The sequence below is a fragment of the Oncorhynchus mykiss genome, chromosome 7, assembly GCF_013265735.2.
Source record: "Oncorhynchus mykiss isolate Arlee chromosome 7, USDA_OmykA_1.1, whole genome shotgun sequence".
NCBI lineage: Eukaryota > Metazoa > Chordata > Actinopteri > Salmoniformes > Salmonidae > Oncorhynchus > Oncorhynchus mykiss.
This window is the reverse complement of record NC_048571.1, coordinates 76,197,579-76,225,329: the sequence shown is the minus strand read 5'-3', so window position 1 is coordinate 76,225,329 and position 27,751 is coordinate 76,197,579. Positions and strand designations below refer to the sequence as shown.

Below are 27,751 nucleotides of genomic sequence, written 5' to 3'. Positions count from 1 at the left end.
CACATTGCTGGTCCTTTCCAGTAAGGAGGAAACGTCATAGCACACTGATAAGACTTTTTACACACCCGATTCCCGGTTATGAACTCTGATCTTATCTCAGGAAACTAAAGTTGCTAAGGAACGCCCAAACACCCGATATTTCCTTAGGTACTTTCCTGTAAACCGGACATGCCCTTCTCACATGCACAAGATTACCCCATCAACCACTAAACCCACTAGGCAACCACACGGAACAGGTCGTTTCATGATAGAAGTGAAAATAAAAGTAACATCTTAAATTTCACTGACACAAACAAAAGAGTCAAGACGATAGTTTGCATGTTGACATTGTCTTTCAAGACTTTAATCAAAGTGATCTAGAACAACGGTGATACCAGTGAAGCAGTCATTTATTCATTTTGACCGGTGTCACTGCTCAACAGTAGGCAGAAAATAACTCTTAAATACTGTCCTCTACCAGATTGGATACATTTTACATACACAACGCAGAGGCAAACAAAACAGCAAGATCAAACTGATACAAAAGAAGCATTTATTTCATTATCCACTGAAAACTTTTAAAGTGTGTGTGCGTGTGTCAAATATATACAATAAATCACTACAATTAATGTTTTATGTATTCAGTCATTGGAATTACTAACAGTGTTTTCTGAAGCAGGACAGAGATTTGAATGATGGTTCAGAGGTTCTTTCTTTTGACTTCTCCTACATGCACCTTTTTGGTTAACAGTTTGGTAGAAGTTGGAACTGGGAGTTGCCTTTAAATCTAAAGTCGACGATCCCGATGTGGAGAAACGGCAAGTTCGACACCATGAGAAATACTGATATTTAAAAAATCCATTGCCCCACATTAAACTTGATTTCAATTTTCCATTTCTGAGATATCGGACAATACACACTTCTGATGAGAAATAATGCCTGGAATGTTGATGGCTTGCCAGATAAGAAAATAAACACATCTTAGGACATAGTAGTTAACTTCCACCGAGTAAAAATGATCAGCCATTTCCACCACACTGGATCAGATAATTATTGTATCCATTCAGCTGTTAACATACTACAGGAGTCATTATACGCATGTGTGTGTAGATGTGTGTGTGTGTGTGTGTGTGTTTAAGTTTGGACGAAGGGTTCGGTTCACCCCTGGTGTCTTTGGACAGAGGGACATCAGTTCTAGCCCACCACAGTGATTGGGTTAAGGGCCAGCACGTCAAACAGCACTCACCCATCCCTAGAGAGGGGTGGTGCACCTCTGAGGAAGACACACACAGGGTGCATTGTGAAAGCAGCAGTGTAACCCCGCTATCTAGCAGGCTGTCCCTTAGATAGTTAATCACCTCATATGTCTTTTATGTCCACACTACAGGCCCTCTCAGAGCATTTATTGGCTCAATCTTTCAGACAGTATTATACTGACCCACTGTTTCCCCACCCTTATTTCTAAATGTGTGGTTTCATCCGTTCAGACTCTTCCCCCCCCCCCCCCCCCCCCCCCCCCCCCGTTTCTGATCACCTTATTGGTTTTTCCTGAGAAGCGATTGGTCTTGGGTATAGAATTTGAGGGGGCCAGGTTGGCGCAGAGCTACGAGGTGAGAGATCTAAGATGGAGAACAGGACAGCCCGTTAAACAAGCAGGGTTTAACCTCAGCAGCCCGTCTGGGTGATGTCACCGCCTGAGCTCTTGGTCACCTCCATGGTGGTGAAGATCTGGAAGAAAAGAAGCAGAAAGACTGTTGAGATCTGCATCATAGCGAGGTGGCACGACTTGTTCGCAATAATTGTTTTTAAATGGTCAGAGCCAAGCTCAAACCATAGAGATGGATAGAGGGTGCGCTTGCAACAAAATACTGATGTCATTAGCCTTGAACATTACGTAGTTACCTATGACAGGGGTTCTCAAAGTGGGGTCCGCGGACAAAGTACTGCAGGATATATATATATATATATATATACATATATAATATAGATTGTGTTATTTTTAAAAAAGTACTACAAGATTAAACGGACTTTGGCCAAGAAATCTGTGAAATTAATTTAGAGGGTGTAACACAATGCAATATAATATTATCTTCTTATTATAATCTACAATGCATGTTGTTAACACTGGGAAACATGGGCCTGGGGGCTCACTGGGTTAACTGAGTATGAAACCACTTTTTTGCACTGTGGAGGGACTTACTATACCTGCCACTAATAAATATATATATATGAAATGCGGCCTGCAGCTGGTCTGGGATCAGTCTTACCTCAGCGCATGTGGGGTGTATGCCAACGGTGTTGTCCAGCTGCTCTTTGGTCAGGCCACATTTCATGGCCACACCGTAGCCCTGCGTTACCTCTCCCGCATTGGGCCCCAAGTAATGGAACCCGATCACACGGTCCTGCAGGAAGACAGAGAAGGGTGTTACAGGGTCTGATAGTACATTACCGATACACTTGATCTATTTTGTTATGTTAGCCAGACCCTGCATGGAGGAACTTGTGTTCGTCTTCAACATGTTGAATTTCACATACGTGTCAGCTATTCTAGAATAGCTTTCAGAAACAAGTGACAATGGGTTCGCATTGTCAGGGTGGAAGCCTTTTGTTCCCAGTTTTATTTATTTCACCTTTATTTCACTAGGTAGGCCAGTTGAGAACAAGTTCTCATTTACAATGAGTGTCATTTGTCTGGCTTCCAGACATCCTTTGTTTTCAATGTGAGAAAGTCTGAACTCTATACGGCGAAATAGGTGACGATAATTGCTGTATCTATGAATTAAAACAGGTAGTCAGGTAAGTTTGGAAAGAGGGTGTTCTTACATTGTCCAATTTATTACAGATGATCTTTGAGTAGCACTTGTTGTTGTCCCTGCTGGGGACGGTGAACTCCAGAGGCCAGAAGAGACTGTGGTACACCTACACAGTTAACAAGGACATTAAATGCACATACCGTAATGGAAGAATAACATGCATTTTATTAATAAGGGAGAAAAAAATTGTGTTAAGTATCAGTTAGAAAAGTTGAAAGAAATGGTAGAAATCATAAGTGAACACAGAACCAGAACTCTGGTTTTCCACTGTCTAATAGCTAGCCATTTTAGCTGGTGTGTCAAAGGCTTTGTTCCAGTGTCCACATTTCAACTGGTATGCTAGAGCAGAGCCAAAATGTCAGTTGATATCGATCCAATATGTATTATTCAGTGCCAGTGGGCTGCGAGTGTGTGTGATGTGGCTGAAGCACCAATCGGCGCCTAAAACTAACCTTGGCTACCAGCCACAGTGGCAGGTAGATTATATATATATATATATTTTTTTTTAAATCTACCAGTCACTCAAGATTATTTTAACCAGCCAATTTTGTGTTTCCATAATTACATTATTTGTTTTACATTATTTTTTAAAGATAGAAAGATTACTAAGCATGTCAAAAACAAGAAATGTATTACTAGTAAGATAATGTGGTATATTGCTCAACTCAATTTTATGTGACCTGTCTTTTAACCAAAATATCAGAGACAAAAACGCAGCTGCCCCTTTAAGCTTACCTAGGTAACGGGGCCAATAGTCATGTGTGCCTGTGAGGAATCTCAATAGCAGGGGCCAATTGATGTCTCTTTGCTAGCAGTAGAAGCAAACTCAAACATTGAAAAACAATGTAGCGTATATAATGTATACCGAACAAAAATATAAAAACGCAGCATGTAAAAGTGTTGGTCCCACGTTTCATGATGAAATAAAAGATCCCATCAAATTTTCCAAAGCTTATTTCTCAAGCTTTGGGCACAAGTTTGTTGACATCCGTGTGAGTGAGCATTTCTCCTTTCCCAAGATAACCCATCCACCTGACAGGTGTGGCATATCAAGAAGCTGATTAAACAGCATGGTCATTACACAGGTGCACCTTGTGCTGGGGACAAAAAATGTAAACCACTAAATGTGCAGTTTTGCCACACGTCTCAAGTTGAGAGCGTGCCAGATAATTGAATGTTAATTTATTTCTCTACCATAAGCCACCTCCAATATCATTTTGGAGAATTTGGCAGTTGTCCAACCAGCCTCACAACGTGCAACCAGCTACCCGGACAGCTGATGAAACAGAGTATCTCTGTCTGTAATAAAGCCCTTGTGGGGTTAAACTCATTGTGATTGGCTGGGCCTGGATCCCCAGTGGGTGGGCCTATGCCCTCCAAGGCCCACCCATGGCTCCATCCCTGCCCAGTTAGGCCCTAATCTATGGATTTCACAAAACAAATTTAGGGCTTAGTGATTTCCTTGTATGAACTAAGTCAGTAAGATCTTTAAAATTGTTACATGTTGTGTTGATATTTTTTGTTCAGTATAAATAGCCAAGAAACAAGGAAAGTCTCAATTCAGTACATTTCAGTAAATTAGACCAACTTTAATGCGCATTGCTCCTAAAAACAAATATTTATTGCGTGCACAAGCCCCCAGTGTTGCTGCACAAAAAGGGATAGCTATAATGTTAGGATTCTTATTTCTTTGTGCATGACCAAATATGAAACAAAACGGCAGAAATACTTCGACAACATCTACTGCAGCATTTATTTTGCTATAAAATCACAACTCACATTTGGCCATACTTGAATTTTTAGACTATTTTTATGAAATACTCCCATTGTAGAGTCCCGAGTGTGACCAACGTGGACGGTGAATTAGACATTCTTACTCACAAATGCCAAAATCTACACCATATTTGTCAGGGTGTTCATTTTTGGCCAGGTTACCACTAGGCTGGAAGTGGAGCGTGTGTTGCGTCAGTAGCTACCTCCAGGTTGTCTTGGCCGTACAGCTCCATAGCTTTCTCCTCAGACAGCCCACAGGCACCATACTCCAGAGGGGTGAACACCGTGGTGGGAACATTCACGTAGTCACACTGCACACAAAATTCAACCGCAATTAATAACAATTTACTGTCTGTACCAGGTGGTGTCACATCAGAGGTTCACCAGGCAAAATACCCTACTGTATGATAGAAGCTAGGGAAAATCTGTACATGGTTTCTTCTAGTTTACACATTTTAGGTGGGGCGCAAAGACCCCACCACATAACACCAACGAGGGCCAACATCCGTATTTTCTTCTGAAAGAAACAAGCGAATCTCCTCAAAGCAGAGGCACAGAGATAGTACTGCCGGAGGGTCACACTGTCAATCTGCTATGGTCTAGCAATAGAAAAGGCAACTCCTAGGGGTTAAATTGAAGGCCCGCTGTCTGACAGTTACCTTGAGCGAGGCACCCGCGTACAGACGGCGTGCCAGCAGCTTGCCAGCCTGGATAGCCACGGGCGTCAGCTCCCACTTGCCCTCCAGGATGTCTCCGATGGCGTAGATGTGCGGCACGTTGGTCTGCTCCTCGTCGTTCACCGGGATCTTACCATTCCTGGGGAAGGCAGAGAAAGAGTGGAAGCTTAGCGAGGGGAACATGACTGGCGACTCCCATCTGACTAATTTTAGATCCCCATGTAAAGAGACATATATATATTACAACAACAATCACCAAAATATATAACGAAACAGTCAGGGAGAATCTGAAATTCATTCAGATACTATAAGAACAAGACAAACCATGGCAAATGTGTAGAATTGAATGAGGTTAACTTTAAAAATGCATATGTTCTAAGCCCCATGGCAAAATGGGCTATGCCCACATCACGCCCACCACCTAAACCCCGTTTTGATCCTGGAAAAACTGGTGTGCCATTGTATTTGCATAATCTGATATCTGACCATGCGAAACAACTCCGACCAGGTCTAGAGTGTGTTTGGACAGAATGTGTGTGTGCGTCTATACAAGAGAATACTATACCACAATGAACAACTTCTCAAGTCACATTAAAAACAAGTCATTTCTCTGTTATTCATTAGACATTTCGCTTTTTTGTCAATAATCCCTCCTACACAACGCGTAGCGCAACCCCGTCAACGACGCGTGGCGCAACCCCGTCAACGACACGTAGCGCAACCCCGTCAACGACGCGTAGCGCAACCCCGTCAACGACGCGTAGCGCAACCCCGTCAACGACACGTAGCGCAACCCCGTCAACGACACGTAGCGCAACCCCGTCAACGACACGTAGCACAACCCCGTCAACGACACGTAGCACAACCCCGTCAACGACGCGTAGCACAACCCCGTCAACGACGCGTAGCGCAACCCCGTCAACGACACGTAGCACAACCCCGTCAACGACGCGTAGCGCAACCCCGTCAACGACACGTAGCACAACCCCGTCAACGACGCTTAGCGCAACCCCGTCAACGACGCGTAGCGCAACCCCGTCAACGACGCGTAGCGCAACCCCGTCAACGACGCGTAGCGCAACCCCGTCAACGACGCGTGGCGCAACCCCGTCAACGACACGTAGCGCAACCCCGTCAACGACGCGTAGCGCAACCCCGTCAACGACACGTAGCACAACCCCGTCAACGACGCGTGGCGCAACCCCGTCAACGACGCGTGGCGCAACCCCGTCAACGACACGTAGCGCAACCCCGTCAACGACGCGTAGCGCAACCCCGTCAACGACACGTAGCACAACCCCGTCAACGACGCGTGGCGCAACCCCGTCAACGACGCGTGGCGCAACCCCGTCAACGACGCGTGGCGCAACCCCGTCAACGACGCGTGGCGCAACCCCGTCAACGACGCGTGGCGCAACCCCGTCAACGACGCGTGGCGCAACCCCGTCAACGACGCGTGGCGCAACCCCGTCAACGACGCGTGGCGCAACCCCGTCAACGACGCGTGGCGCAACCCCGTCAACGACGCGTGGCGCAACCCCGTCAACGACGCGTGGCGCAACCCCGTCAACGACGCGTGGCGCAACCCCGTCAACGACGCGTGGCGCAACCCCGTCAACGACGCGTGGCGCAACCCCGTCAACGACGCGTGGCGCAACCCCGTCAACGACACGTAGCGCAACCCCGTCAACGACACGTAGCGCAACCCCGTCAACGACGCGTGGCGCAACCCCGTCAACGACACGTAGCACAACCCCGTCAACGACACGTAGCACAACCCCGTCAACGACGCGTAGCACAACCCCGTCAACGACGCGTAGCGCAACCCCGTCAACGACACGTAGCGCAACCCCGTCAACGACACGTAGCGCAACCCCGTCAACGACACGTAGCACAACCCCGTCAACGACACGTAGCACAACCCCGTCAACGACACGTAGCGCAACCCCGTCAACGACGCGTAGCGCAACCCCGTCAACGACGCGTAGCACAACCCCGTCAACGACACGTAGCGCAACCCCGTCAACGATACGTAGCGCAACCCCGTCAACGACACGTAGCACAACCCCGTCAACGACACGTAGCGCAACCCCGTCAACGACACGTAGCGCAACCCCGTCAACGACACGTAGCACAACCCCGTCAACGACACGTAGCACAACCCCGTCAACGACACGTAGCACAACCCCGTCAACGACACGTAGCACAACCCCGTCAACGACACGTAGCGCAACCCCGTCAACGACACGTAGCGCAACCCCGTCAACGACGCGTAGCGCAACCCCGTCAACGACGCGTAGCGCAACCCCGTCAACGACGCGTAGCGCAACCCCGTCAACGACGCGTAGCGCAACCCCGTCAACGACACGTAGCGCAACCCCGTCAACGACACGTAGCGCAACCCCGTCAACGACACGTAGCGCAACCCCGTCAACGACACGTAGTGCAACCCCGTCAACGACACGTAGTGCAACCCCGTCAACGACGCGTAGCGCAACCCCGTCAACGACACGTAGTGCAACCCCGTCAACGACGCGTAGCGCAACCCCGTCAACGACGCGTAGCGCAACCCCGTCAACGACGCGTAGCGCAACCCCGTCAACGACGCGTAGCGCAACCCCGTCAACGACGCGTAGCACAACCCCGTCAACGACGCGTAGCGCAACCCCGTCAACGACGCGTGGCGCAACCCCGTCAACGACACGTAGCACAACCCCGTCAACGACACGTAGCACAACCCCGTCAACGACGCGTAGCACAACCCCGTCAACGACGCGTAGCGCAACCCCGTCAACGACGCTTAGTGCAACCCCGTCAACGACGCTTAGTGCAACCCCGTCAACGACGCTTAGTGCAACCCCGTCAACGACACGTAGTGCAACCCCGGTGGCCCTTTAGCCGTGTGTCAGTCAGCCCAGTGTTAAAATGCTGCTAGGATCCCAGTCACATGGCTGACTCCGAGGTGCAGTCACTCCTAAACCTGGCGATTGCCTTATCACTACGGCCTAAAGCACTTTATGGCATAACCAAACACCATGTTAGGAACATGAAAAACACATCATCCTCAATCCAGTTTATATGATTGTGAAGAAGCCCAAGGTTTTTAAGATACCGTTGTTTCCTAATGTTACAGCATTTTACATTTTAGTAATTTAGCAGACGCTCTTATCCAGAGTGACTTACCAGAGCAATTAGAGTTAAGTGCCTTGCTTATGGGCACAGACAGAGTTTCACCTAGTTGGCTCAGGGATTTGAACCAGTGACTTTTCGGTTAGTGGCCCAATGTTCTTAACCGCTAGGCTATTTGCCACCCAAGCACAAGGGAGTTTCTCTAATTACAAAGCACAAAAACACATTTGTATTATTATTTTTCTTTAGGGGTGGATCAGATGTAATATTGCATATAGATTGTGGCTTCTATCAATGTAATTGTATGCACCATTACCAATTCCCATACATAGAAATTCAATGCATTTTCCTATATTATTTTCCCCTAACCCTACCACCCCTCCCCTAATGGGAGTAAACTAATGAAGCACAAAAATCCCAACAGTGACAGTTCTCTCTCTCTCTCCCCCCCCCCCCTCTCTCAGGGGTGGCAATAGTGCTGAATCACCATGACTGGAGTCTTAAAGGTACAGGCACACACAGCACCTTGTCTACATCTCCTTGGTGACGGCTGCAAGAGTGAATCGGTGGATGAATGAACTAAGTGAGAGAAAACAAAAGAGCGAATCGGTGGATGAATGAACTAAGTGAGAGAAAACAAAAGAGTGAATCGGTGGATGAATGAACTAAGGGAGAGAAAACAAAAGAGTGAATCGGTAGATGAATGAACTAAGTGAGAGAAAACAAAAGAGCGAATCGGTGGATGAATGAACTAAGTGAGAGAAAACAAAAGAGCGAATCGGTGGATGAATGAACTAAGTGAGAGAAAACAAAAGAGCGAATCGGTGGATGAATGAACTAAGGGAGAGAAAACAAAAGAGTGAATCGGTAGATGAATGAACTAAGTGAGAGAAAACAAAAGAGCGAATCGGTGGATGAATGAACTAAGTGAGAGAAAACAAAAGAGCGAATCGGTGGATGAATGAACTAAGTGAGAGAAAACAAAAGAGCGAATCGGTGGATGAATGAACTAAGTGAGAGAAAACAAAAGAGCGAATCGGTGGATGAATGAACTAAGGGAGAGAAAACAAAAGAGCGAATCGGTAGATGAATGAACTAAGTGAGAGAAAATAAGGAAGGAAACTTACTTGGGGTTGACTTTGACCCCGGCTTGATCCAGGCCGATCTTTCCTGTACAGGCGTCGCGCCCCACGGCTATCAACACCTGAGTGAGGAGAAGGAAGTCACCTGGTTAACAGGACATTTCTCCAGCATGTCATTAAAACAAGGCAGGAATTATTCAATTTAACTGACAAAACATTTTTTTTTGTTTTAACAAATGCTCTAAGATGGACAACCTTGCAGAGTTAATTCCTAATGCAACATTTTTAAGTAGTATATTTTCAGATTTAACTCTTAGTTTCAGTCATAAGTGCTAGATTTACTTTGGGATTCCTAATCTATATCGGATATTGAGCATTACGGTGATGGCTACGTACAGTGTTGTACTCTCCCTCGATGGTCTCGTCTCCCTCCGTGCTCTTGGCTGTCACCTTCAGCCTCCCAGGAGTACCTGCCTCCAGCTCCTCCACCTGGCGTGTGTACACACACACACTTTATTTTATATCTAGTTACAAAATGTCTTTAATGTTACAATGGCCAGGGCCAGGTGAACTGAAGGCATCTTTTTCTGAAAGAGCAAGTGGTTTTTATTTCAGTTTGCCCATACAGGCTAACAGCCATCAAAGTTAAACTTAAACTGATGACAACCCTTTAGATAGAGAGCAAAATATTACACAACTTCCCTGATGACAGAGCAATTTAGTACCAGGCATGTCCAAGTCATTACAGCTGAGGAAAGACAAGGTTATTGTACACAGATCTGGGTTTAAACACTATTTTAAATTATTTTAAATACTAGCTGTACTTCATTGAGTTTACCTGTTGCAATGGAACCAATATCTACTACCCACCTGGGATTTCAGGCAGCCAAAAGCTAAACTAAAGATTTCAAAAAAGATTTTAACCCAGGTCTGGTAGTAGATAAGTCACGTTGACGCACCTTGACGGGGACGTACTTCCGGAGGAACTTTACGCCATGTTCCTCCATGTGCTTGCCGGCACGATTGGCCATTTCCTGGTCGAAGCCCCTCAGGAGGATGGAGCGTACCATGACTGTCACATCCAGGCCCAGGCCCGCCAGAAAACCCCCGCACTCCAGCGCCACGTAGGACGCCCCGATCACCAGGGTCTTGCCAGGGCAGTGGGGCAGAGAGAACAGGTCGTCGCTGCGTAAAAAGAATGGACACACACAGGAAGAGCAGCCAGAGTAGAGTGCACCTCCGTTAAAACCATAGATAATCATAGATAAATCTTAGATGTATCAATGCCAAAATTCACCCATTCTTTCTGCAATAAGCATGTGAAATACTTGAACGTCAGATTGATTCACTAAACAAAGTTATATTCTTAAAAATGTCAACAGTTAATCTCCCAAACAATACACAGAAAGACTGGTTATGTAGTCTGAAATGAGCCGGGGTCTTTATGAGACCAGTAGATAAGTATGTAATCTGAGAATTTAGTTATTCAGTCACAATTAGGGCTGACCCCATTTAGTCAACTGGTCGATAGGCTGTTGGTCGACCAAGATTTCTTTAGTCGAGCAGTAGCAAAAAAAAAGAAAAGAATCATGGTGTATAAGACCTGATTGGCACCTGTCTGAATGGACTAATCCATTGCGGAGGACATGGGGATGGCACAATCCATCACTAAGACGCGCTTTTGAAATTGTATATGTTATATTATGCAACACAAATAAATTCTATTATTTTATAACAAATGCGCCTTCTCCCACGTTGGAAAGCGGTCGCTGTCCACGGTTCTGAAACACATCCGTGCACTGTTGAATTGGCGCCATTTCCTAGACCATGTTGCTATGTGCACAATAGCAAAGTTAACCAGCATATTGGTGTTGAAAAAAAATTTGGCGGCGGAGACAGTGGAGTTAATTGACGAGAAAACATCCATTGCCTTAAATTCTCTAAGAAAAGTGAGAAGAGAGGAAACCAATTCAATTGGATCTATAAATCAATAGCCTAACTATTCAAATGTGCCTGGCTTTATAAATCATCCATATACATCTACCGAAATAAGCCACATCCTGATTCTGTTTGAGTGTTTGTTTAATAGCCTACTGATTCCGTGAGCACCAAGCCTCACGCAACCACATCGGAAAAACACAGCAGCCTTGTATAACCACCATTGAGCTGTAGGCCTAAGAGCACATCCCGTTTAGTCTGAATGCTGTAACTTACTGAGGCCTAATATTTCAATACTTACAGTAGCCTAAATACTGTATCCATCAATCATTAATTTGTTCATGACATCACAGTATGAATGATTCATGACTTGAAATGCAATCAAGTATTTTAGTTTTAAAATAAAGTGACCATTGAATAATTAGCGTAAACAATAAATAGGCCTAAACACTTAGTGTGGTTTACATTGTTCCAAACGATCAGAAAAACATGAACCTGTTTGGCAGAGACATAATATGCACACAGTGCTGGCTCCTTACCTTTTTCTTGATCTCAAGTATTTTCCACAATTAGTCAAATTTATTCCACACATCTAACTTCCTCTTTACCTCATGAGCAACCAGTAAACATTCCCCCGTTTCGAGTTTGTCACGTCCTCTCCATTTTGCTGTCACACGTTAGTGTTAAGGGTTTGTAATAACCAATTTATTGATGTAATTATGACATGCTATAGGTCAGGCCCTATTGGTCACGTGCATGCGACACATACGTGTCACGTAAAGAGAACAAGTGTTGAGGGAATAGGGAAGGTTTTGCCTAAACAAATTTTGGTAACAAATTTTCAGTCAGAAATGGCTGTTCCGGAAGTGTGATCACGCTCTCCGCAGCCAATGTGAGTAAGATCTTTAAACAAGTCAACATTCACAAGGCCGCAGGGCCAGATGGATTACCAGGATGTATACTGCGAGCATGCGCTGACCAACTGGCAAGTGTCTTCACTGACATTTTCAACCTCTACCTGTCTGAGTCTAATACAAACATGTTTCAAGCAGACCACCATAGTGCCTGTGCCCAAGAACATTAAGGTACCTGCCTAAATGACTACCGACCCGTAGCGCTCACATCTGTAGCCATGAAGTGCTTCACCATTTTCCCAGAAACCCTAGACCCACTCCAATTTGCATACCGCCCCAACAGATCCACAGATGATGCACTCCCACCTGGACAAAAGGAACACCTATGTGAGAATACTATTCATTGACTACAGCTCAGCGTTCAACACCATAGTGCCCTCGAAGCTCATCACTAAGCTAAGGACCCTGGGACTAAACACCTCCCTCTGCAACTGACTTCCTGACAGGCCGCCCCCAGGTGGTAAGAGTAGGTAACACATCCGCCACTCTGATCCTAAACATACGGGCCTCTCAGGGGTGCGTGCTCAGTCCCCTCCTGTACTCCCTGTTTACTCATGACTGCACGGCCAGGCACGAATCAAACACCATCATTAAGTTTACAGATGACACAACAGTGGTAGGCCTGATCACCGACAAGAGCCTATAGGGAGATGCTTGTGGACTCCAGGAAAAAGAGGACCGAGCACACCCCCATTCACATAGACGGGCCTGCAGTGGAGCAGGTTGAGAATGCCAAGTTCCTTGGTTTCCACATCACCAACAAACTAACATGGCCCAAGCACACCAAGATAGTCGTTAAAAGGGCACGACAAAACCCATTTTCCCTCAGGAGACTGAAAAGATATGGCGTGGGTCCACAGATCCTCAAAAGGTTCTACAGCTGCACCATTGAGAGCATCCTGAATGGTTGCATCACTGCCTGGTATGGCAACTGCTTGGCCTCCAACTGCAAGGCACTACAGAGGATAGTGTGAACGGCCCAGTACATCACTGGGGCCAAGCTTCCTGCCATCCAGGACCTCTATACCAGGCAGTGTCAGAGGAAGGCTCTAAAAATTGTCAAAGACTCCAGCCAACCAAGTCATATAGACTGTTCTCTCTGCTATAGCACGGCAAGCGGTACCCGGAGAGTCAAGTCTAGGTCCAAGAGGCTTCTAAACAGCTTCTACCCCCAAGCCATAAGACTCCTGAACTCCTAATCAAATGGCTACCCAGACTATTTACAGCGCCCCTCCCTTCTTTTACACCACTGCTACTCTGTGATCATCTATGCAGTCACTTTAATAACTCTACCTACATGTACATATTACCTCAACTAACCGGTGCCCCCGCACATCGACTCTGTACCGGTACCCCCTGCATATAGTCTCACTATTGTTATTTCACTGCTGCTCTTTAATTACTTGTTACTTTTAATTCTCATTCTTAACCATATTTATTTTTTTAAATTGCACTGTTGATTAGGGGCTCGTAAGTAAGCATTTCACTGTAAGGTCTACCTGTTGTTTTCGGCACGTGACTAATAATTGTATTTCCTTTTTTATTATGTTGCAGCTTCAGCAACACAGACAGTGCGATAAACTGTTAATGTTCTGTGATGGTCGCTGCAGCAGGGAGGACAGGGAGACAACAGGTGCTAGTCAGTCACTTTCTGTCATTTTCTTTTTAACACAGCAAGTCTGAGCCAGGCCATTCCCTCTAGTCATGTGTCTTAATTTCATCAAAACAGCATCAGACAAGCTCAGTGCAGATAGTTAATTTGATTAAAGCACATCGGATGTGTTTATATACAGAAAAATACACGTTTAAAAATGTCAACCAATAGATTTATCTGTTCTTTTGACGCCTCTTGGTCAACCAAGATTTTTGTTGTTGTTGCCAGGGACAGCTATAGGTCACAATACAACCATTAGACATAGCCATCTCTGTACCATTTAAAGCAGGTTCTATCAGTGTCTGTTCCTACAACAACACACCAGTCTACAGCAGCAGAGGGTAATCTGGAAATCCTGTGTTTAGACCAGTGGGAGATTATAGCCTTACTAAATGAGTATGCTGAGGTACAAGGCTTAATGTGGTGGAAATTAGAAAAGTGAGTGAGTATGGTCGTGTAGATATATATATATATATATATATATATATATATATATATATATATATATATATATATATATATAGTTGAAGTGGGAAGTTTACATACACTTAGGTTGGAGTCATCAAAACTCGTTTTTCAACCACTTCACAAATTTCTTGTTAACAAACTATAGTTTTGGCAAGTCGGTTAAAACATCTACTTTGTGCATGACACAAGTAATTTTTCTAGCAATTGTTTACAGACAGATAATTTCACTATCACAATTCCAGTGGGTCAGAAGTTTACATACACTAAGTTTACTGTGCCTTTAAAGAGCTTGGAAAATTCCAGAAAATTATGTCATGACTTTAGAAGGTTCTGATAGGCTAATTTACATGATTTGAGTCAATTGGAGGTGTACCTGTTGATGTATTTCAAGGCCTACCTCAAACTCAGTGCCTCTTTGCTTGAAATCATGGGAAAATCAAAAGAAATCAGCCAATACTGCAGAAAAAAACATTATAGACCTCCACAAGTCTGGTTCATCCTTGGGAGCAATTTCCAAACGCATGAAGGTACCACGTTCATCTGTACAAACAATAGTACGCAAGTATAAATACCATGGGACCATGAAGCCATTATACCGCTCAGGAAGAAGTTCTGTCTCCTAGAACAATCCCAGAACAGCAAAGGACCTTGTGAAGATGCTGGAGGAAACAGGTGCAAAAAGTATCTATATCCACAGTAAAACAAGTCCTATATTAAAATAACCTGAAAGGGCACTCAGCCACTGCTCCAAAACCGCCATAAAAAAGCCAGACTACCGTTTGCAACTGCACATGGGGACAAAGATTGTACTTTTTGGAGAAATGTCCTCTGGTCTGATGAAACAAAATTAGAACTGTTTGGCCATAATAACCATCTTTATGTTTGGAGGAAAAAGGGAGAAAAAAAACACCATCCCAACCGTGAAGCACGGGGGTGGCAGCATCATGTTGTGGGGGTGCTTTGCTGCTGGAGGGACTGGGGGACTTCACAAAATAGATGGCGTCATGAGGCTTTCCCCTGGCTGGACGGCAGTCTAAATGGATTGTGGGTTAAATAATGCCTGCGGTGTGCTGTGAGGGAAGGGTCTCACCTGGTGATGCAGTACTCTTTGTCTCCAGGGATGCTCAGGTAACGCGGCCTCTCGCCTGTCGCCAGGATAAACTTTGCGGCCGTATGGAAGGTCTCCTTCCCTCGCTTGTTGGTCGCCTGGTAGGTGGAGTGGGTAAGTACGGTGTTAAACATTCTTCACAGATTTATTTCTCTCGTACACACAAAATAATTTCCATTAAAATCAACACCTAGACTCATCTCATCTGTTGAGTGTGGTTAACAAGAATCAATGCGTCAAGTCAAGGGTGTGCAGTTTAGAATCTCCCATGGGAGATAATAGCTGCTTTACCAAGTGCTGTGAAGTGTGTTCGTACAGAGCCATTAAATATCTTTGGGATTTGTTTGATTAGGTTAAGCCAAGGAACTAACATGAAGCAAGTTACTATCCAGTTTCAGAATATATCATGTGCTTTGCATCTAAAAAGTTCCCATCCATTTTCATACCGAATTGACTGCCTTCTAAAATGGGTCAAATTGAAGGCAGTAACTTCTGTATGAGAATGGAAGAGTCAATTTCGTATGAAAATGAAAGGTAGTCAATTCATTAACAACTGTTGTCAAAGATCTGCTTGTAAACTCACAAAGGGCCGACCCACCTTGATTTTGTGCGACTCAATGAACTCAGCGTAGGAGTTGATGTAGTTGACGTTCTTGTCGCGCAGCGCCACCCGGTAGCCCCAGTTCAACGAGCCAATGTAGTTGTTCACCGCCGTCTTCATTGTCTCCCAGTTGTGCTTCACTAAGAACCAGATGAAAATTACAAAGTCAACAATGACCACACAAACGAGTCTTAAGTTCTTTACTACCATTACTGAAAAAGTCACTGAAAATGTAACATTGACATTTCCATGACCTTAAGTTACCGCAGGCTCTTGAAGAGGACTTAAACAAGAATGTTTTTAAATCAGAAAGTGACTTATGCCTTCACATGTTTCATTCCTAGCACTGGCCGTGGCTCTGTTCCCAATATCCTTACTACTTTGGTTGTGTTGGGTAGAGATGGGCATTTGACTGTTCGAGTACTCACATTATAAAAATATTCAGGACAGGGGGAGAAAAAATAAATCTACTTTAGAACAAAGGGAAGACCTGACTGGAAGAAAAAACATTTGGGCATTTATCTATGCCAACAGTACACAACAATGCCTAATTTATCATAACCATTAGAGATTACAAACCTTTATTGCCTCATACTGTATATTGAGTCAATAAAAACACTTGTTTTCCGAGCCCTTATCACTGTCAAGACAAACCTATTACATAGTAACAAAGGAGGTTGATGGCACTTTAATAGAGGACAGGCTTGTGGTGATGGCTGGAGCGGAATGGTATCAAATGGGTTTCATGCCATTTCATTACATCCTCCCCTCAGCAGCCTCTACTGTTAATAGAAAAACACATTAAATATAGCAGAATAAAATAGAACCAAATATTTTTTCAGAATGAAAAAGTTGCCAGTGCGAAGTAATGCGCGTCTGGAATAGTTATTCTCAAAAGCTGATCATATGAAACGGGGCTTAGTTTGGAGCGTTGAAATACATTTTTTTTCACGGTTACAAAACAAAATCTGGTCTTCCTTTCCCTATATGCCTACAGACGTACAATGTAGTTTATTCTTCCTGTCTAAATGGATGAATAATTCCACATGGAACACTGCATGGTGATGAATTACAGCCACAACAGGTTTGTTTGGTGAGTAAGACTGGGCTTAATGATTGAGGAAAATACACTTATCAAAATCACGTTTTGCAAATTTTCAGTGCGGAACCTGTTTAGGGGGTTATAGACCAGGCTAACCAATTCTAAAAATGACACTAGCAGTTTGAAAAGTAGCCTAAGCGGAAAATAAACAGGATGAAATTATTCCAAACTGCAACTCGTTGTTGGAAACTGTTGTTATTTGTCAAGGAATGTAGCTTGTGTATCCCACCAGCTAAATGCATTTTTTTATGCCCACCATATTTAATAGGAATTTATTTCTGTAGGACTAATGGGAGCTTGTGTGCAAACTCCGCATGCGTGTAGAGGGAGTGGTCCTAACGCAATTGAGGGAGTGAGAAGTGAACTGTGATGCTTGCCGTGGTTTATTTTTTGTTGTGACTGCAAATGCACAAATGGAACACTAGAGTCAAAACAAATTAACTTTAGCTGTGTTTGAATACACACACACACACTTAGTTCATTTTAGTATACTGTAAATGAACGGTATCCATTCAGTTGAGCATACTAGCGCTTCCCCTGTCTACCAGAAGTTGATGCTGTTCCTATGCAACCTCTTGTTAGCATAGCAAATGACTAGTTAGACATTTTACGACTTTGGGTGTCTTATTAAAATCCCATCTGGAGTGCCAGAGTGCTCTCTGGGCGTTCGTAAATTCAGAGCGTTTCACTCTACCAGGCTGTGTCACTGGACACACCTCACAACGGCAGTCAAGCACCCAAGCTAACTGGCTAGATACTTCAAGACACAAATTAGACATTTTTACTTGCCCTAAGCAGAGCTGGTTAGGCTGTTTTTAAGTTATCTAGAGCGTTGGTGACTAACTGTGCTGCTAGCAGCAATTTAATTACGCCTTTTTTTGCCAACGATAACTGTCACTGGCCATATTCAACTGGTGTTGAGTGTTCATAAATTCAGCTGTTATTCTGTGCTCTGGTACACTCGGACGAGAGTGCTCTGAAATCGGAGCAGATACCCAGAGCGAATTTACGAACGCACCCGAACGTCCATTGAGAACGCACGACTATACCACTAAACTAATAATGACGGGAATAATCAGATAGCGTATAGTTAAAATTTTGGCAAGTTCGATGTAGGGCTGGGCGGTATATCATAAAATAAGGTATATCGGTATTGGTGCAGGGACCGGTTTGGGTTTTTAACTTTACCTTCTACACAGGTATTTGAATGTTTGGTTTGTTAAATGTGATACGTCATGTGTAATCTACATTTTTATAGTTTACTTCGCTACTTGAGTCATCTCTCTCTCTCCGCACCACTTTCCACACAGATCTAGACAAGGAGGGCATTTGATGTCCAACCACGAGACACTTGCGTTCAGTCTGCATGGTCAATGCAGCACATGCAACAATGTTGACGATAACAATGCTGTTTTCACTTTGCTTCTTAATATAAATCCACTAGTGTTCTATAATGACACTATTAGTTTGTGTTTCTTGCGTCAGCTAGTTTGTATTTTCTTAGGAAGTTGCCCTAAATCTTGTGAGACGCTAATTGTTAGCCTCGAATGCTAATAGCTAGCTAGCTAATAAATGTGTAAGAGCAAGCGTAGTTAACTAATACAGCTTGATAATACCAGTGATGTTATAGACCTAAATCAGCATGTTGTTTGTGCAACAGTATCTTCTAAATCAAAGAGGAACATGCAAAGCAATAATTTGTTGCTACCTGATGTAGCTAAGAGAAAACATGCAATGTGGCCAAAGCCAGGGTCCCCTAGGAAACACTTATCAAAACTTTAGTTCCTACCCTGTCATAATAACTCCTACCTGGCATTTTAATTTGTTGTCATCTCCAACAACACTGTATTCAAAGTGTGCACTATTATATTCTAACCATAGAACAGTCATTCTATTTCCATGATTCCAACAGTTTTGCTCTAATTCGCAAGTCAAATCGCAATTGCAACATTTGGTTAAAAATAAGTCCTAGATTATTTGCCCATATAGTGCAGCCCTACGTGGCAGTGTGGACATTCTCAATAGAGCAGTGGTGTAAAGTACTTTTAATAAGCTTTTTGGGGTATCTGTACTTTAGTCTTTTTGACAACTTTTACTTTACTACATTCCTAAAGAAAATACTGGACCTTGTACCCCATACATTTTCTCTGACACCTAAAAGCACTCGTTACATTTTGAATGCTTAGCAGGACAGGAAAATGGTACAATTCAAGCACTTGACCAGGGATGTTCTCTTGACATCTACTGCCTCTGATCTGGAGGACTCACTAAACACAAATGATTTGTTTGTAAATGATGTGTTGGAGTGTGCCCCTGGCTATCTGTACATTAAAAAAGAATGGTGCCACCTGTTTTGCTTAACATAAGGAATTTGAAATGATTTATACTTTCACTTTTGATACTCAAGTACATTTACTTTTGACACTTAAGTATATTTAAAACCAAATACTTTTAGACTTTTACTCAAGTAGTATTTAACTGGGTACTTTCACTTGAATAATTTTCTATTAACGTATCATTCATTACTTTAACTCAAGTATGACAATAGGGTACTTTTTCCACCACTGCAATTGAGTGCAAGAAATGCAGAAATTATAGAAGTGCTGAAATTTGTTTTGGTTGAACTGAACAGTATAAAACAATCAGAATGAAGAAAGACTCATTGAAATCACTTAGAATGTGTGTGTTGCCACCCTGGGATCACTAACTACTCATAAAGCAAATGTACAACTTTTATTATTCAAAAACTAAAAACAGTCAAATACCATCCAAATGTAAAAAATACCGTGATATAATATTCTGGGAATATCGCCCAGCCCTAGTTCGATGTATTAGTAGCCAACTAATGTTAGGTAGCTAGATAACATACAGGTACATACTGCTGTTATGATATGCTGTACGGTTTGTAAGAATAGCGAAGCTAAGAAATTGGTAACTTATTTGAAAAGTCATTACTTTATTACATTGCTCAACATTTTAACATTTGTAATAATTAGTTAAAGCAGTGGATATGCATCCACTTCGGCTAAATATTTTCCACCATTTAATTCAAATCTGAAAACGTTGTGACGCACGGAAATAGTGTCCACTGCTTGTATATTTTTGGTATTTTGGTGCCTGTAGTATGATATCCGTGAACTTTTGGCATACTGACTATATCCATACTATGACCAATAAGCATGCTATGTACTCAATTTGTCACAAATAGTACAGTTAGTATGAGTATTGGAACACAGCTGTTGTCTTCAAGCCACAAAGCACACTCCACCAAATAGTTTTACAGTACTTCAAATGTTTTTGTTATCGCTGGTTAGAGATGGAGTTTTGACGTCCGTTTGAGTACTCATGCCTGTCCCTAGTGTTGGGCATGCATTCCAAGTGACTAAAATGGACATTGGAAGCTAAACTGCTGACGTTTGACCCAGACGCCAACCCAATTGTTACCTGTCTCCTCCGGCAACTCCCAGCCAAACTTGCGGGCGTCCTGTATGGAAGTCCCTAGCAGGGCTGTCTGGTGCATCAGCTTCTTGGGGATGCAGCCCACGTTCACACATGTGCCGCCCAGGCCTGTCCCGAGCCAAAGAAACACAAAATCACACATTTGGAGATTTAATTTTCATCCACATTGACATATGCAGACATGTTGTTACTGATAACAGCAGAATTCTGCAAGCCATTTTGATTTGTGCTTCGGTGGGCCTGCAGCAGTGTGCTGTAGGGGATATGTTTGACACGCGCGACGGAACTCTTCAATGTCTGAAGAGTGTGACACGTGAAGCTCTACACACCCCATGTGTTCCCTTTCGGCGTGGGCACCACATAGTCCAACACCATCACCTTCTTGCCCAGCAACGCTGCCTCCTATGCCAGGAGAAGCACAAAAGGTCAGTCGGCCATTTAGACAACTTGATTAAGACAACCACTGGTCAACTAGCTCAGCTTTTATGCTTAGTTTTATTGCTGCGATAATGAGCCATCTGAAATCCTCCCCGTGGCTGTCTGAAAACATTACTAGCCATCGTGTTCTTGCTTCCTCCGTCCTAACTTCACCTCCAAGCTCTTTAGAGGAGGAACCTTGGGCCCTCTCCTCCAATGCACTTTGAGAGGAATTTAGGAAACAAGGACAGAGGACACATGGCTTGTACAGCTAGAAACGTCCTCAGACCGAGCCAATGATGGACTGGACTTACAGCCTTCCTTCATGGGCCTCGATACTACACTAGAAAGGTCCTCAGACCGAGCCAATGATGGACTGAACTTACAGCCTTCCTTCATGGGCCTCGATACTACACTAGAAAGGTGCAGGTCTGGAGGTAAGGTTGGTTTTGAAAGCGTTATCTGGGAGGCTCTCACCTTTGAGCATGCTAGCCCTCCTGAGCCGCCACCGATGACGATGAGGTCATAGTCGTATACCTCATTCTCCCCACACAGCAGCTGCTGCAGGACACCATCTTTGTGGGCCTGAGAAGAGGACGACAGGTGGTCAGACACAATGGCGAAAACAATATTAACCCAGCAATCTTAAAGGGCACAAACATTTTTCTGCTTCTGGTGGGAAATAGACAAGTGAAAATACAGTAAGGATACCAGCATGCTAATTTATGGTCCCAAAATGGGTCTTCTTGAAAAGTGTGCATGTCTACGAGTGGAGAAAGGTAGCCTAGCGGTTAAGAACGTTGGGCCAGTAACAAAAAGGTTGCTGGTTAGAATCCTTGCGCAGACTAGGTGAAGAAAAAATTTGCTCGATGTGCCCTTGAGCAAGGCACTTATCCAGAGCAACTTATAGGAGCGATTACAGTTAAGAGTGTCTGCTACATGACTAAAATGTAAAAAAGGTATTCTACATTCAACAGCGATGCTGACACCATTCATGCCGGAGGGATATTCTCCGTGCCACATGACAGAAATAAACCAGCATTTGCTAGAAAAGGGTAGGAGACAGAACACGTGGTGATATTGTCAGGATTATAATGTATCAGGAGAATGTTGCTGGCTTCAAGTGAAATATACACCAGTGTGTCATGCTGTCAAAGTGCCAGCTTATGAAAAGCATGACCAGGCAAAAAAAAATGGTTTAATTAGCTAAATTACAGCTCAGTGTAGAGGGAAGAGAAGACTAGGTTTGGGTGTTCTTAAGTAGCCATTTTGATGTAAAAAGACAAATGTAGTGCATTTAGATGTAAATTGGCTTAACCATACTTGACCCAAATAGATCCACTCAAACCTTGTTTCTGGCAAACAGACAAAGACTCTTTCGTAATATTGCACCAAAATTAAAGCCTGTGGTGGGCATAATTTACCACACGTTGAAATGCAAGGGGAACGTATGAATAACACAAAGGTATCTTTGTTGCCAAAACCTGAGATTTTAGCCTAAGTTTGACATACGCTTGAATCTCAAGACAGGATGAAAAACCACGAGTGAAATGAGAATGATCCGTGGTTCATGAAAGCTGCTGCGCCAATCCATACCTTCATTGTTTTGTCACAGCCACCGACGTGTGTCTTGTTGATGAAGACATTGGGGACAGTTCTCTGCCCGGTCATCTCAAGCAGCAGTTCTTGATAGTTTGATCCATCCTCTGGACACAACCATTAAGAGATGTTAGCAGAGTAGCAGCTACACGTACATGAAATTAATCATTCATCCTACTCTTCCTATCATATCGCTGACATGTACACTAGTCATATACATGACATACACCATCAACTTAAGTGCTGACAGCCTCTGCAGTCTATAATGTAAATGTACTTTGGTTCTGCAAACAAACAGAGTGTGTTTAAATAAATTGCATAATTCAGTACTGAAAGATATTTTCTATGTATTTGCCAGAGCAATAGTTATGTAATGCACAGTGTGTATTTATACCAGAACAGCTGTGACTGGTAAGAGATCAAATGGCAGTGGGGAGAACGAGAGAGCGACTCAGCACGTTTTGTGGTGGCCCGTAACGTTGACAGTGCATTTTGTGGTAAAACATAACATCTTCACTATGTAAAAACACTGTATCTTTGCAGAAAAGGCACCCATTAGCCTCTTTTTACCTTTCGATCAACCGTCAACATTTAATAGCAGACAAAGCCATAAGGAAAAGCTAAAAGGTGAGCTTGAGGAAACAAACTTAGTACAATAATAGGTCCTATACATGTACTACATCACCCAAATGAGTGGATTTGTCCATTTCAGCCACACCCGTTGCTAACCGGTGGACAAAATAATTTATGTGACGATTACAATAGTTGTAGACCTTACAGTGAAATGCTTACTTAGAAGCCCCTAACCAACAATGCAGTTTTAAGAAAATCCCCCAAAAAGTAAGAGATAAGAATAACAAATAATTAAAGCGCAGCAGTAAATAACAATAGTGGGGCTTTATACAGGGGATACCGGTACAGAGTCAATGTGTCAATGTGCAGGAGGCACCGGTGTCAAGGTAATATGTACATGTAGGTTGAGTTATTAAAGTGGCTATGCATAGACAATAACAGAGAGTAGCGGCAGCGTGGGGAGGGGGGGGGGGGGGGGGGGGGGGGTCAATGCAAATAATCTGGGTAACCATTTGATTAGCTGTTCACGAGTCTTATGGCTTGGGGCTAGAAGCGGTTTAGAAGCCTCTTGAACCTAGACTTGGCGCTCCGTACCACTTGCCGTACAGTAGCAGAGAGAACAGTCTGTGACTAGGGTGGCTGGAGTATTTGACAATTTCTAGGGGCCTTCCTCTGACAACACCTGGTATAGAGGTCCTGGATTGTAGGAGGCTTGGCCCCCATGATGGGGTTCCATGGCCGGCCCTGAGAACAAGCTATTTTTTTTTTTTTATGCGCTTCAGCACTCTGCTGTCCCGTTCTGTGAGCTTGTGTGGCCGAGCCATTCTACTGCCATAGTTGGTCTACGGAGATTGTGTGTTCGATGTTATACAATCTCCATAGACCAACCCTGGCAATAGAATGGCCTTACTGAAGAGCTCTGTGACTTTCAACGTGGCACCGTCATAGGATGCCACCTTTCCATCAAGTCAATTTGTGAACTTTCTGCCCTGCCACGGTCAACTGTAAGTGCGGTTATTGTGAAGTCAAAACGTCTAGGAGCAACAACGGCTCAGCCGCGAATTGGTTGGCCACACAAGCTCACAGAATGGGACAGCAGAGTGCTGAAGCACGTTTAAAAAATGGCTTGTTCTCAGTTGCAACACTCACTACCGAGTTCCAAAATTCCTCTGGAAGCAACATCCGCACAATAACTGTTAGTCTGGAGCTTCATAAAATGGGGTTCCATGGCCGAGCAGCCACACACAAGCCTAAGATCACCATGCGCAATGCCAAGCGTCGGTTGGAGTAGTGTCAAGCTCACCACCATTGGATTAGTGGAAACGCATTCAAGTGATGAATCACGCTTCACCATCTGGCAGTCTGACGGACGAATGCATAGTGCCAATTGTAATGTTTGGTGTAGGAGGAATAGTGATCTGGTGCGGTTTTTCATGGTTTGGGCAAGGCCCCTTTGTTCCATTGAAGGGAAATCTTAACTCTACAGCATATAATGACATTCTAGACAATTCTGTGCTTTAAACTTTATGCCAACAGTTTGGGGAAGGCCCTTTCCTGTTTCAGCATGACAATGCCCCCATGCACAAAGCAAGGTCCATACAGAAATGGTTTGTTGAGATCAGTGTGGAAGAACTTGACTGGGCCTGCACAGAGCCGAACTCAACCCCATCAAACACTTTTGGGATGAATTGTGACACCGACGGCGAGCCAGGCCTAATCACCCAACATCAGTGCCCAACCTCACTAATGCTTGTGGCTGAATGGAAGCAAGTCCCCGCAGCAATGTTCCAAGTAACATCTAGTGGAAATCCTTCCCAGAAGAGTGGAGGGTGTTATAGCAACAAAGGTGGGACCAACTCCATATTAATGCACATGATTTTGGAATGAGATGTTTGACAAGCAGGTGTCCACATACTTTTGGTCATGTAGTGTACATGTACTGCAAATGTTTGTATGTTCGTTGATGAAACGTTGATCCTTAGAGTACTCAAGACCTTTGGAACTTCGATTGAAGGCAATTTGGCAATTCAATGATATCCCAAAATGTTTGTGTGTATATAACATCACTGTTATTAAAACGTAATGTAGCAAGCGTAGAAAGATGAGACTATATGAGGATTTGAAAAAAGTTGCATGAAAAGGTATGTGCTCTGCTCTGTTTCAAGCGCAGGCTGCACATACTTCATCATTCTCTCATTCACAATTTGACCAGCACTCGATAATATTCTCACCCATCAGGCTATTCTCAATGTAATCTGGTGTTTACATATAGCTTACTAAACATGATGTGTGGAATATTTTGTAGTCATCCTTAACCTGCACTGGAATAGTGAATGGAGGTTGTGTTTGGTTGCGTTTGTAATATGCCAGGTAGGTGACACTGGATTTATGTGCTTAATATAGCAGCACAAGAAAGCTGGTATCCTTTTATAAATAGCGGACAGTCAAAACTCAGTTTTCACACGCGACTGCGTGGGCTTATGAGAACACATTCCCTAGGTTCTGTTGGTTATGGGCTCTCCAACCCTGTTCCAGGGGTCCCAACCCTGTTCCAGGGGTCCCAGCCCTATAGGCTACACTTCAAGTTATTTGGCCACTTTAGTTGTGATGCAAACCTTATCAAAAGATATGCCTATGGGCTAGGCTACAAGATGCATGCAACAATGATTTGAAAAGTAAAAAATTAATAATTAAAATGCATGGCCCATTTCTTGACGACACACACTGGGCATCATTCACAAGTGATAATATTCTCACCCAGCTGGTGAGGGGGGGGGCAACAACCCTTATGCACTTGAATAGCGAATAGTGTACACTTCTCCTGTGTTTCATTTTCATGCCAGCCAGGTAGATTACTCCAGTTGTAAAGCGAAGCAATGTGCTTAATATTAGGAAAGTTGACAAATAATAGGCCTGGCCTATAGAAAGCTGATGGGCTCTTCCACTTTTTAACAGAGCCATCAAAACGATGTCTTCATGCAACTGCATAGCCTATAGAAATGTTTCACAACATGGTCTTATAGGAACACTTATTTCATTCCATGCATCAACCAACTATGTGGAGCTGGCTCTCCCTGCGCAACAGCTGATCATCCTATTCCACTCAAACTCTGAATGCCAGGGCTCTCATGAAGTGTTTGATTTTCGATTTAATTTACATTTATGTCAGCGTGATTAGAGGGACAATAGAACGCTGAGTACAAGGCAAGTTTGGTAGGCAACTAATGACCATCTGAGCGCAGTTTTGGAGAAGCCTAGTTACCGTGACTTTACTGCCGGTAACACAATCACCCCAGACCTAGTTGGTACAATTGTGATCATACCAATCAATGACAACTACATGTGGTGTGACAGGCATAAATTGAGACTATACAGTGCAGAGTACACCCGTATTCCAAGACTGAAGCTTGACATCCTTACCAATTAAATCCAACTCCACCACATTGCAGTTCACGTTCAGCTCCTTGAACAGATCCTTTACCTGGGAAGAAAAACAGATATGCTGCTTGAACCCCGTCTTTCTGTCTTCGCGGGATTATCCATGGGCTATTACTAGCGATATACCCCACTAGCCAGCGTGGTAGTCATCCAGCTAGCTTTAGGTACACACAACGGGGAGATGAGTGGTGCCTCAGTCAATACATGGTTATAACGGAAAGCTAAAACACTTGTTAGTAGCAAAAAAAAAACAATTAAAAGTTAGTTATGTTAAGTTTTCTAACGTTAGCCCAAGATAACTACCTAGCTATGGACCCGAGGACAATCTTCCCTAGACCCGACTAGTATCCTAACAGGTCCGGGTCTATACCCGATTGGGTGGACCCGTGAAGAACTCTATTTGCGGGAGAATGTGGCTAATTTACTCGCGGGAGAAATAAGTAAGACAAAAGCTAGCTAGCCAGCTAGTTAGTTAAGACAAAAAGTAAACGCATATGTTGGACTTACCTTCACACAAAATGGACAGTTGCTTTTACTGAATACCAACACTTGATTAGAATCAATAAGCTCCTGTATCCGAGATTTTAGTTCATTCCTCCCGGTGTCATTGTCGATGGGAGGCATTTTCGGACTATTTCTGTCTGACTTGCCTCTTGGCAGCTTCAATTTGTGTCTAACAATGGAAGAGAGGAGCGAAACTCCCTCCAACTGGTTGTCCTTGCGAATCACAGATAAAGACAAACTAGCTAGGTTCCTGGACCACTTGAGGTATGATATGGACTACAATTCCAACGGGACAACTTTTGTCCTCATGTCATTTCAGCGCCCGCCCAGTGCATCAACACAGCGAAAAGTCGTGCGTAATTTTAGGGCCTGCCTGCAGCCACGAATGTCTAAACCACGCCTATTTCTGCTAATAGTTTTCTTAAAATAAAATCCGATTTTAAACCTATCCTTAACCACACTGCTAACCTTAAATGAAGACAACAACAACAAATAGTTGTCATGAATTTTTAAGATATAGGCA

At 43.8% G+C, this 27,751-nt stretch overlaps 1 protein-coding gene across 1 annotated transcript; it reads right to left on the bottom strand.

Annotated features, from left to right (window-relative positions):
• Nucleotides 1-313: 313 nt before the first annotated feature.
• Nucleotides 314-27,751, bottom strand: LOC110528504 (thioredoxin reductase 1, cytoplasmic). The gene is made up of 16 exons (XM_021610609.2): nucleotides 27,232-27,751; nucleotides 26,707-26,767; nucleotides 22,711-22,820; nucleotides 21,592-21,699; nucleotides 21,027-21,099; nucleotides 20,683-20,805; nucleotides 16,134-16,276; nucleotides 15,518-15,633; nucleotides 10,413-10,638; nucleotides 9,850-9,942; nucleotides 9,499-9,575; nucleotides 5,225-5,381; nucleotides 4,769-4,876; nucleotides 2,803-2,898; nucleotides 2,247-2,381; nucleotides 314-1,707 (listed from the first exon to the last, which is right to left on the bottom strand). Exons 1-16 carry the CDS (start codon nucleotides 27,346-27,348, stop codon nucleotides 1,645-1,647), a joined length of 1,806 nt encoding a protein of 601 aa, XP_021466284.2. The 5' UTR covers nucleotides 27,349-27,751; the 3' UTR covers nucleotides 314-1,644.